Raw genomic sequence first — 12,821 nt, 5'->3', positions numbered from 1 at the left:
TCTTTTATCACTAAAAGCATGAGATGTATCATTATTTTTGGAAGGAATTCAGGCGATCAATTATTATTTTTTTGCTCTCCAAAAGTTTTCGAGGGAGCATATAGTTGTAGACTTGTCTCTACCGATTTCATTATCAAGTTACAATGTATCTATTTTCACAAATTTATTACTTCCGCCTAAATAACAATATAATGAACCCATAGAAAATAACCTTTATATACTGTGTAATGTCGCATGTGTTGGAACTCTGATTAAAATATATTTTTGTTAACTTTTTTAGTTGACCATTGAAGGAGCCAGATGTCCAATCTACCTGCTGATGCACTGAATAGTATGGCTACATCCAGTATCAACGCCGAAAAGACAGCTGATGATGCCAAAGATGAGACTGAACCTGTCTCGGATGCTTCAGCCTCTGAAAACATTGAAACTGACCAAGGTTGCAGTGCTATTACAGAAAGTAAAGAAACAAAGTCCGAAGATAAGGAAAAAGAGACAGAAAACAACCATGAAAACCAGGAGGGAAAAACTGAATCAGATCAGAAAAAAGATGAAAACCTGAAACAAAGCAGTGAACTTACATTGACACCTGAGAAGACCACAGAAGATGAAAATGTAAATGAAGAACTCAAAGAACCTGGTCCCTGTTCATCTGATGTGACAAAAACTGAAAAGGACTCAAATGATCAAAACTCTAAGCAAAGCATGTCAGCAGTTATTAACAAAGGAACAAGTAATGAACAGATAGATACATCAAAACCACAAAAAGACGATGTTGCATCACCAACACAACATGATGTGACATCTGTACAAAAAGAGAACACATTAGAGGCATTATCATTGGAAACAGAGGAAGGAACATTGCAAACAAAATTGGAAGTGACACCACAAAGTGAACAGGAAGTGACATCACAAATGGAAACATCTAAAATTTCATCGCAGAAAGAGGGTACAGAAGGAGAAATCACTGAAAATTTGACAGATGTGGAAGAGAAAACATCATCACCGCAGCAACTAGAAAACATTGTAACTCAGGAAGGAACTTGTAAAGACAAGAAAAGAAGCAGTCCAATAGAGGAAGTCAATCAAGTAATAGAATCTGAATCTGAAACATTGTGTACAGAAGACAAAAACAAACCAACTAAAGAGGAAGTGAAAAATGACAAAACATCAGTTATGGAGACTGATGAAGAAACCGAAAAAACTTTGAAAAAACAATCAGTAAACGATGAAGATGATAATGCTTGTGAAACACAAGCTTCTGAGGAAGATAATATTCTAAAAGATGATGTAAAAACTCCAAAGCAAAGTAGAATGCAAAGAGCTACTTCACCTAAAACACTGTCTGATACTACAGGTCAAGAACAAACAATGCCAGATGTACAAATAGAACCATTGTCTTTAGTCACAAAGCCGACAAATGACATAAGTAACCTTTCAACACCAGATGAAAAAACAGTGCCAGCACCGAGTCCTGAGGACGAATGTGAAAGTGGCGACAGACTGTTGATTGAGGAAAGCAAAGATGATCCTGAGCTGAATATATCTGATACTTCTATATTGGAAGATTCAGTCAGCACTGATTGTTCTAATTTGTCCACTCCAGATCGATACAGTCGAGGCACTGGACTCTATAGGTCGTACAAGTGTAAGGGATGTAAGTACAACACTCCCATCAAAACTAACCTACGTAGACATGCTTCTATTAACATTGAATACAAACCTTACCTGTGTAATTTATGTGGTGGCAAATTCACAGATAAATCTACGCTCAATTTTCATAACAAGAAAAGACATAGTGGATTTGAAAACTTTGAGTTTACTCCAGAAGATGAAAAGGACAAGGCTTTAGATAAGTATCTGGATATGTGTATTGGTCTTGAAGGCAAGGTAAAGTCTTCAGAAGCAGCATTACGGAACCCTTCTAAGTACAAAGACTGTACTCTTGTCACATTTGACATGTTCAAACATTTCAAAAGTACATCTTCAAAGAAATTCATAGAGAAGAAGGAACTGGATTCTTCCATAAAAGGTACAAATGAGTCTTCTGAGTCAGAGAGGCAGACAGGGAAACGGAAAAAAGTTATAAGAATTCCCGAAACAAAAGAACAGGTGTATGTAACTTATCCTGATGGCTCCACTGTTCGAGCTGCAGATGATACTTTTGGGAATAGTCCTGCTGAGCCAAGAAGACGAGGACCAGGCAGAAAGAAAAAGAGTGAGCTGGAATCCTTTCCTGTTGGTTCTAATACTGAAATTGCACCACAGATAAGTACCAGTAGTATTAATGTAAATCCACCATTGATAAGTCAAAGAAGCCCTACTCCTTTGGTAGCTCTCCCTCATCCAGGGCCTGTAATGTCTGCTCAAACAGCCACTCAGACGAGTAGTATAAACCTTATTCAGACTTTTGGGGGAATAGCTATCCCAGTACCAATGCAAATGCCAATGCAGATTCCCATACAAGTACCTGCTCAAATACGAACACAGATACCAACGCAGATGTCTGTACATCAGCACACCATGGAGCAACCAAAAATTGAATCTTCAATCACACATAGCAAACCTCCTGTCACAGAAGCAAACCCAACAAGACAACTTGTTGAAAATGAAGACAAGAAAAAGAAAGGAAGAACAAAAACCATCAGAGAAATTTTGAATTTAGACAATGGTGTGCGCCGGCAAAAACTTTCACATGGTCAAATTGCAGAGGCAAAAGCAAACAAAGCAGGCAGCATGAATTTTTCGTTTGGTTTTAAAGCTGGTAGGGGACGAGGTAGGAGGCGAGGAACTTCAAAGAGCTTTGATGTGGAAACTGACCAGTCTTCAACAGATAATTCTGTTCCTGAAAGTGAATTAAGTGGATCTGAAGGTGACCCATCCTGGCCAGTTCCAGTACAGAAAAGAAGAGGCCGTGCAATTGCAAGGGGTCGTGGAATTGCTCCCTTAAAGCGGAAATACATGAGAATGAAGCTTGTAGGAACATCATCTGAGCAATATGTCACAAAATCAAGGAGAGGATCTGAAATTTCTGATGATACACCAAAAGAAGATAAATTGTTGGGAATCAAAAAGAAAAAAATTGAATCAGATTTGAAAGAAGAAGAAAATGTAAGTTCTGAAAGGGATGGTTCCTCAGAGAGGAAAAAGGTGGGAAGAAAGAGAAAGATTGATTGTGTTACAGACCCAGCAACAGGGGGCTTGGAGAAACAGAGAAAAGTGGCCAGTGAAACTGGTATTCTGACAGAGGAGACTATCAACAATAGTCTGCTAGCTCTGAAGAGGCGACAGGACAACATTACAGCCTCAGGCACTCGTGTGAAAAGGAAATATGTGAAACGAACAAAAAGTCTTACAATGCCACCAAAGAAAAACAAAAGCCGTTCCATGTCCAATAATTCCTCTTTGCTACTTTCTACCAGTAGTACAAGTAGTACAATGGATGAGCAAAGGGATCTTAATGAAACTGGACTATCTTCCACTCAGAGTCCTGAGAAACGCAAACGTGGAAGACCAGCTTCCGTAAAAAAGAACAGTATAGATTTAGTAAAAGGACCTTACAAGAAAAATCTCAATTTATTATCAAAAGGGACTGTTTCTGAACAAAGAACGGCTATACATTCTGGTTGTGATAAAAGTCCAGTGGAAGAAGGTTCTCTAGATGGGAAGAAGAAGAGAATGAATGCCAGTCCAGGGAGAGCAAACTGCCTATGTGCCACAGAGGATGATAATGGAGAAAATGTTGAAAATTCTAGTAACTCGGTGAAGAAACCTACCCTTTTAAAGTCTGCCAGAATGACAAACTATGTTAAGAAGTATAGTCAGAAATATTCAAAGTTAGCCAAGGCTAAATCTCAGGGCAAGGTAATGGGGAATGCCAAAGATCCACAACTGATTAAGTGTCCACTGTGTGAATACAAGTCCAAGTCCATCAATGGGGTAAGACTTCATGCCTTCTGGGTACACAAAATGTGTAAGTACACATGCACTGAGTGTCCATACTTCACCCTGAACAGATTTGAAGGTCTTGCACATTACAAAGAGGATCACCCAGGAAAAACAGTGAGTTTAGTGCGCAGTTTCTGTCTGTTAAAAGACCTAGAAGAAGACACTACACCAGGAATAGAGGGAAAAGTTATGACCTTGTCACTCCAAGGACAAACATCACCCTCTAAGCAGCGTGCTCCGGGTAAGGCTGACATCTATGATTACAGTGTGTCTTCAGAATCTTCACCTTCCAAGTCACCTGGAGCACCAGACATTACAAGTACAGTGACGACACCTGTCGCTGAAGACAGGGCTAAAGTGTTGAAAGGCCGTTGCCCTAAGTGTTCATATGTTTCAACAGTGCGTGGTGTAGGTCAGCATCTGATGTTAGCACATGACACTGTGAACTGGGTTTGTAAAGAATGCAAGTACAAATCACACTCAAAAACTCTCACTGTCCAGCATTTCCGACGTAATCACAAAGGAATGCAACCAAAAGTTTACAGAACAGCAGTCTTGGTGAAACCAGACCCAGACCTCAACTTAGAACTCTCCTCACCTAAGGGTTCTTCTACGCCAAAGTCTTCTAAAGGTAGCACTGAAACAGATTCTGTTCTTTCTGATCTGTCTCCAACTATGCCAAAATTGAAGAAGTTTCCTAAGACATGGAAAATGAAACTGGGATCTATCAAAGATCGAGAAAATCTCCAACAGCTTATTGCCAAACGTAAGGGGAAGACAGGAAAAGTCAAGGTGTCCGAGACAGTACTTCCAGGTAAGTGACTAGGTGTGGTAATTTTCCTCACTAGCTGACTGTGAGTGTAGGCTATGTTATGACATTGTACAGGAGAATATTTACTTGCATTTCAATTTTTCTATTTGGATGAAAACAGTTTAATGCAAGAGTGAAAAAAACCTGGATGAATGTCAAATTTAGCTGCTGTTTACATATACCATCTATCTCCATAATGGTTGAAAAATGTTGAGTAAATTTGTAAATATTGATGAATGTGATCAATCTAAAAGTACAATCACAATATATCATTGTGTAAGAATTCAGTTTCATATGATTTTATTTGGAGTATGGCCTTTTTGGAGCCTGATTGTGAGGATAAACATGTTATTTTCTGTCACCCTTTTCATTTTTCCATAGAAATGTTTGGAAATTTTGTGAAACCGTCAAAAAAGTTTACTTGCATTTCATTCCATAACCTTTTATTTTGATATCGGTTGTGAGTATGGGTGTTTAAAAGATAGAAATTATTCAGTGCAACAGTTTTAAAATTATGTGTATTTTTAGTTTATTCATTTACTTAATTTTTCATTTAAATTGAAAGCATGTTTTCAGCATAGAAAATAATTTTTGGAGGGATGTATTAATTTTCAATGTAATTTTTGCTACCAAATGAATATTTTGTTATGCACTTTTAACATTTTAAAGAAAGCCCCCTCTTGTGCGATGGTCAACCCTCCTTTTTTACTTTAAAGAGGCAAAGTATTTCCAATTCTCGCATGAAAAATTAATTATTTTCAAAAAATTGTAACAGACAGTTCAAATGTTTATGTACAGATTTGCATAAACAAACAAGGTAATGAAATATAAACTGTAACATATAAAGTTTTCTTATTCTAACTTGTCTGATCCAGCTGTGATATATAAAATACAGAAAGTTTTTTGGGGATTTGAATTTTTTGTGACCTATATCTTAAACTCAGGATTCATTGGTGACATATTTTAGAGCAAGTTCTTTTTCTGTTTCACTGAAATGTGGTTTTTCACATGTGTCTTCATCTTGAGTATGCTGTGCACATTAGTTAGAACTGAGTATTCACATTAATTAGACTTTGTATCTCAGTTGTCATATTTTGATATTTTGACAATATTTCATAAGACGTGTTTCCTACTCTGCCTCTCAAGGAAGCATATGTATATATCACATATAAATTCTGCTTTAACTAAAAAAAGTTTTAAGAGTGGGGGAAGGTTTTGAATGGAATATTGATTTGTTTCATCACCTGAAGTTTAAATCTAAGTAAAAATAAGCCTAAAGATAACAATAATCAATTTTATTTATGAAATGAGTATTTTTCTCTCTCTCAGGTGAAGAATCATCCACATCATATACATTACATCCAAGAAAAATGGAGGCACTGAAAGTAGGCTTCAGCTGTGTATACTGCTTCTATGCTGCACCGCTACGTCACCAGCTACACCTCCATTGTTATGATAAACACACCAATCACCCAGCGTGTCTTATGAAATTTACCAAGGACACAGTATTTGATTTTTTAGGGGATTCAGCTCATGTGAAAATTACTGACAAAGGAAAACATTTAAAATCTGACCCGGATGTTTGTAAGAAGGAAACAGTTTCAGACAAAGAATGTGTCCAGAGAATAATCAAGTGGAATAATGACCAAGCAACAGAGTCTAAGGGTGGAGTCGGTGTGAAAGGGGAGGTAACTGAAAGGGGAGATAACTCTTTTGACACTAAGAATAAAAACCAAGAACTGCCAATCAAAGAGAAGGGTATGAAGGAGTGTGGGGTAGTTAAGGATATAAAGTCATTAAAACCTCATAAAGTTACTCTGTCTCACTCATCAACTTCCTCAGAGGGTCTGGAAGAAGATGCTACAAAGACTACTGTATGTCCTCCTGCTGTTAGGCAGATGGCACCAAACAAATTAGGGATAGGTAAACCATTTTCCAATCCACTGACTCCTCTTGTGACTAGTCTTGGGGCAGGACAGGTCAGGCTGCATGACACATTCCATTCCAGTCTTGACGACCTTGACACTATTCTGTCCAACTTTGGTGTCCGAACCTTGAACATGGATATGCTTACAAGGAAACAGTTCACTGAGTTCATTCACAGATTTGGCAATAGTCTTCAGCAAATGTAAATACATTGACAGACATATGTAATATGTTACATGTATTTGAAATCCTTCAACTGTTGCCAAACTCTTGAATTTGAAATATATGTTCATCTTTAATAGTTATTGAAATACATTGGCATAGTGATTGATATACAAATTTTGCAAAACAAATTACAATTAGAATCTCATCTAAGGGAACAAGTTTGATTATTGATTATTTGAATTTCAGTTACAGACCATGTTATGGTTGTAGACTAACGTTGATAATAAGGATGTCTCAAAATGTAAGTTCTTACATATTTTTTTTTCTTTTTCTGAGAACTGGTTATATGTACATACCATAATTATGTCATACAAAAATCGAAAAAGAAAAAAATCATTGTCTTCTTTCGTGATCACATCATTGTGTACTATCATGTTGGACACAATGATTATTATTATTTGTTGTATGTTATATAGTTGACATGTTTCAAATGGTTTAACCATAGTATTGTATACCTCAAAGTTATTCATCAGATCCCATATCTCACTGTTTAATATCACATTCTGGTTAATATCATGTTTTCCTGTAACACCATTTATTTGTATGGACATACATTTATTATACACCATATAAAGTGCCATGAGCTCCCAATAATATCACCTGTAAATATTACATATACAGCCAAAACCATTAAGAATTGGGAATCTTCCTTGTAATTCTTGTGCAAATTCATTTTTATGCCTTGGTTCAATGATAAAGTAGTAAACCAGTTAGCTTTTCTATAGGTGCTGCTTCCCATTTCTATAGGTGCTGCTTCCCTAAACTTCCTTTCTTATGTTTTCTCACATACAAGAAGGATTAAGTCAAAGTTATTCACCCAAAAAAATCTTGAGCTATCTATTAAATATTGTAATCACTTTATATTACCATTTCCTTCTCAGGCAAGTACAAATAACACCAGGAAAAAGTACCTACATGTACTTTGTCTGTCACTGAAAGATACCATAAAAAGTAAAAAATCATTTAAACAAACCATCAAATAGTCAAAAAGTATGATAAGTAAATGAAAGCAAAAGTTTGTGTAGAGGAAAAAACAATTTTAATTATTTTTCTGAAGGTCATTATAACATAAAATATGAGATAATAATTCACTACCTCAGGCCATGGTTTAGCTCGTTTCTGAGGATCACTGAATGCCAGCTTACTTCTTGAAATGGCATTTTGTCATCTAACCATGACCTCTAAAGATGTAGTTAGGATCAGGCTTGATAAGTTGCTTTTGAAAATTATTTGGTATGTTTGCTCTGAGAAACTAGGTTCTCTACAAGACATGTTTTTTTTTTCTTTATTCATTTCTGTTTTTGTCAGTATTCAGTTGGTGTCATGTAAATTTTCAAAACGGCCCATTGAAAATTTCTTTTTAGGATCAGCTAAAAATGGTGCCTCTTCATACTTAACAATAAGGAAAAGAATAGTAATTGTTTAACCTGTGTGAACCATATACTTTAAAGGTTGTTAGGTATTATCAAGGATTTCTATTTTTAGCTGTGGGTATGAGATTCAAACATGCAAAAAGTTGTATTAAGTTTAATTAACAAGCTGGAAGAAAATGCTGTCTCCATGACTTTCTGTGAAAAATTCATGCTTTTTGCTTCAAACATTTTGTAAAATTTTGGAACTTTGAACAATTGAAAAAATTAACTTGACAGTATATGAACTGTATATAGCAGTGTTGTGATGTGATATAGTCAATGTGTCTCCCTGTAAGTTCTCGTGTGTTATATAACTGCATGTACAAGTAGTTCAATCATAATTTAGTTATTTTGTGTATATTTTTTTTCATGTCAGTATTTATTGAAAACCATTTCTGATTCAAATTGTGTGATTTTTTCATTTTGTGTATTTTTTGGTTTTTTTTCTTGATGGGGTTATCTTTAAACTTACTTTAATTTCAAGTGCTTGATTTTGCTTAAACCATACAAATGTATATATCCTTCTCTGCTATTGCTTGATTTGGATAAATCAGTTATTTATTACACTACCACTGTTTTATTCAGTGGCTACACCAATGCTATATTTCGTTTGCTACAGATAATATCTGATCTTTTGCAAAATGTTAGTAAATAAGTTCACTCACATACAGATCATATTATGTCAATACAGAAAAAGCAGATATTGTTACTTCAGGAGTGACGTAAAAACTATTTTTTCTGCTCTGTTTGCAACAGAAAAATGATTTTATGTGATAAAACAAATCATAAGTACAGTTTCCATTGCTTTCAAGATTTATGTAAAAACTTGTCAAATATCAAATAATTTTAAGTCTACCTCTGGTAAATCTTTAAAAGAACGGTTCGTAGACTTGGTTTACAAAGCTCAGAGATCTGTTGTTAAAAGGTCAAACTACTGTACATCACTTAGATTTTCCTAATACTTTATTTCACAATTCTGCCTCTTCAGACATTTTCATGAATATATGATTTCGCGAATGAAGATCTAGAAATCACTTTAAATTCGTGAATGATGGGTTATTAGATACATGGACTTCGATATCAGTAACCAAATCTGCATGGATGTCTTTTAAGAATTATTTCTGTACAAATAACCGTGAAGGATTTGAATTCATAAATGACTATTCTTGCGTATTTATGCGAAAATAAATCGCACATGAAATTTAAGTGATATGCATTATCAGATTTGAAAAAAGGAGCTTTTTTTATTTATTTGCAAAAAGAAAAAGAAAAAAAGGATAGAAAGAAGAAAGAAAGAATTGCAGGATGATGGTATGGCGATTTGCCTGACAGCCACTAGGACAAAGGATGTGGATATGGCACACATATTGAATGGAAATTCATGGAGATCCAATATATTTATATGTGTAATTAAGAGGCTAAACTATAGAATTGGAAGTTAAGTGGTATACACTCACTTATGTTCTGTATAAAAAACTTTTTATTTTTAACATGTGAAACATGATCAAATGAAGAAGTTAATGGAGATGTATATCACTGTAGATCAAACATTACACAGATATGATATTCCACAGTAATCTCGTGCCATAAACAAAACCCTTACTCACATAGATAAGTGAAATAATGTTTCAAATGGATTTTTTCTTTTAACCTCTCTGTTTAATCCATTATTTTTCTTTGCATATTTTTTGTTTTTGTTTTTTTTTTTTTGTGTGTATGTGATATAATTTGTACATTTATATTGAGACATTTAATGATATTACTGTAACTAATGAATGTTGATTTCAAAATTCAAATATTTCATTTATAGTAATACTTAAAGTCTTTATAAGTTGAAAAGCCTCAGATGTTTGATAGACTTCATGTTCAAGCTTTCTAATATATTTTCCGTCCTAATGATCTTGAAGAGGAAGGGAGATAACTCTTTGGTGCTATACAACCTAGCAATTTCTTGTTGTTAAGCACATACCATTCACCATTACTTCCAATCTCTGAAAAGGAATAGATTTTCTTACTCTCAATGCCTATGGCTCAGAATAAATGGCCAAATTCTGTAACTTTGGATAGGATAAATAAGAATTTTAGGAAATATACATAAACAAGTACACTTAATGAGAAATTATTTTTTAATTTCTTTTCACTTCAAAAGGCTTTTTCTTCCTGATTACAATGACCAATTCAAATTGTTCATGGGATAATGATATGTTATCTGAACTAAGACTTAGATTTGACTGCTGAAAATTTAAAGAATTTGAGACAAATTAACAGCATGGGACATAATATTTTTGTGCGCAGTTTGACTTCATTAATCCATTTTATTTCTTTTTGTGTACGTTTTTGTTCCTTATTGTTAATGTTATTATCATTTTGCTTCTTAGAAGTAGTGCTGTATTTAATACAAAGTGTAAGTATACAGTGACATATGTGTAAATAGATACGTATATGTCATCTTTGCTTTTGTAGCAAAGGTGGTCAGTCAAATCAACATAAGAAACAGATGTTGCCATATATAATTACCCTCATACAGCTTTGTACTCATTATGAATATAATGAGAACACACAATTAATGTAAAGGTTGTTATTTTAATGGCGTTCTGTTATTTCATGCAGTTTTTTAAGGATGGCATTCAACATAAAAAAATAATATATTTCCTTTGGTGTTTTACACCATTTGCAATTTCGTTGGCATTTTCTTTCTTGGATAAATTATGCCAGTGAAATCCAGTACTAATAAAATCCATGTCAATTTTTATCAGTTTATCATTTCAGGGATATTTAAATTCATGGATTTAAGAGTAATGGCAAATTGAACAAAAACAAAATCTACATGAAATTTGATTACTTTACCTTCGAGAAATTTTGTGACTGTATCGTCTATGACTCAAATGAGTGGTTAAATTGCAAAAATTTTAAACAGCCAATAAAAAAAGCAGATACATCATAAGACTGATGTTGTTAAATACGGTATAAAACCAATATATGTAAATTGTATTTCGGTTTGTTTCCATGGTCTTCTCTTGCTGCTGTTTGGTCCATAAATTGAACAGTTGATCATTTAACAAGCAGCTTTATTACAGGGCAGTCCACGGGACCACTGCCAATGAATCGAAAAGAAAGAAAACAAAATATACATCATCATAAAAACTTGCCATTGATGAGGAAAATATGAGAGTCGGGGATACATATGTTAGGGTGAGAAGGATCCCTCACTGATCAGTGAAGTATTAGAGAGTTAATGTGTGTGTTAGTGACATCATCAGTATGTATGTGGGAGACATATATCCTTAATTATTGGTGTCCATATTAAAATGTATTCACTAAAATTATTGTTTTTGTTATGTGTTTAGCCCACTATGATAAAACAATGGGTTGATCTAGGCTCCTGTTCCTTAAACTACACAATGTCCTGAACAGAGTACAGAATGGAAACTATGTCCTGTACAGAAAGGGAACTGCGTCCCGTACAGAATGGAAACTAGGTCCTGTACAGAATGGTCCTGTACAGAATGGAAACTACCTCCTGTACAGAATGGAAACTACACCCTGTACAGAATGGGAACTATGTCCTGTACAGAATTATCCTGTACAGAATGGGAACTACGTCCTGTACAGAATTGGGAACTATGTCCTGTACAGAATGGGAACTACGTCCTGTACAGAATGGGAACTACACCCTGTACAGAATGGTCCTGTACAGAATGGAAACTACATCCTGTACAGAATGGGAACTACGTCCTGTACAAAATGATCCTGTAGAGAATGGGAACTATGTCCTGTACAGAATGGGAACTACGTCCTGTACAGAATGGGAACTATGTCCTGTACAGAATTATCCTGTACAGAATGGGAACTACGCCCTGTACAGAATGGAAACTATGTCCTGTACAGAATGGGAACTACGTCTCGTACAGAATTATCCTGTACAGAATGGGAACTACGTCCTGTACAGAATGATCCTGTACAGAATGGGAACTATGTCCTGTACAGATTGGGAACTATGTCCTGTACAGAATTATCCTGTACAGAATGGGAACTACACCTTGTACAGAATGGGAGCAATGTCCTGTACAGAATGGGAACTACGTCCTGTACAGAATGGGAACTAAGTCCTGTATGTCCTGTACAGAATGGGAACTATGTCCTGTACAGATTGGGAACTATGTCCTGTACAGAATTATCCTGTACAGAATGGGAACTACGTCCTGTACAGAATTGGGAACTATGTCCTGTACAGAATGGGATCTACGTCCTGTACAGAATGGGAACTACGTCCTGTACAGAATGATCCTGTACAGAATGGGAACTATGTCCTGTACAGATTGGGAACTATGTCCTGTACAGAATTATCCTGTACAGAATGGGAACTACGTCCTGTACAGAATTGGGAACTATGTCCTGTACAGAATGGGAACTACACCCTGTACAGAATGGTCCTGTACAGAATGGAAACTACATCCTGTACAGAATGGGAACTACGTCCCGTACAGAATGGAAACTAG

General features: G+C 35.3%; 1 protein-coding gene across 1 annotated transcript; it reads left to right on the top strand.

Moving 5' to 3' along the window:
* Window positions 1-300: 300 nt before the first annotated feature.
* On the top strand, window positions 301-11,645 carry LOC132559098 (uncharacterized). Its single transcript, XM_060223710.1, has 2 exons — window positions 301-4,762; window positions 6,095-11,645. Exons 1-2 carry the CDS (start codon window positions 301-303, stop codon window positions 6,889-6,891), a joined length of 5,259 nt encoding a protein of 1,752 aa, XP_060079693.1. The 3' UTR covers window positions 6,892-11,645.
* The last annotated feature ends 1,176 nt before the right edge of the window (window positions 11,646-12,821 follow it).

The sequence above is a fragment of the Ylistrum balloti genome, unplaced genomic scaffold (genome assembly GCF_031769215.1).
Source record: "Ylistrum balloti isolate Yb309-2 unplaced genomic scaffold, AGI_CSIRO_Ybal_v1 Utg370856, whole genome shotgun sequence".
NCBI classification, from domain to species: domain Eukaryota; kingdom Metazoa; phylum Mollusca; class Bivalvia; order Pectinida; family Pectinidae; genus Ylistrum; species Ylistrum balloti.
This window is presented reverse-complemented; position numbering and strand designations above follow the sequence as displayed.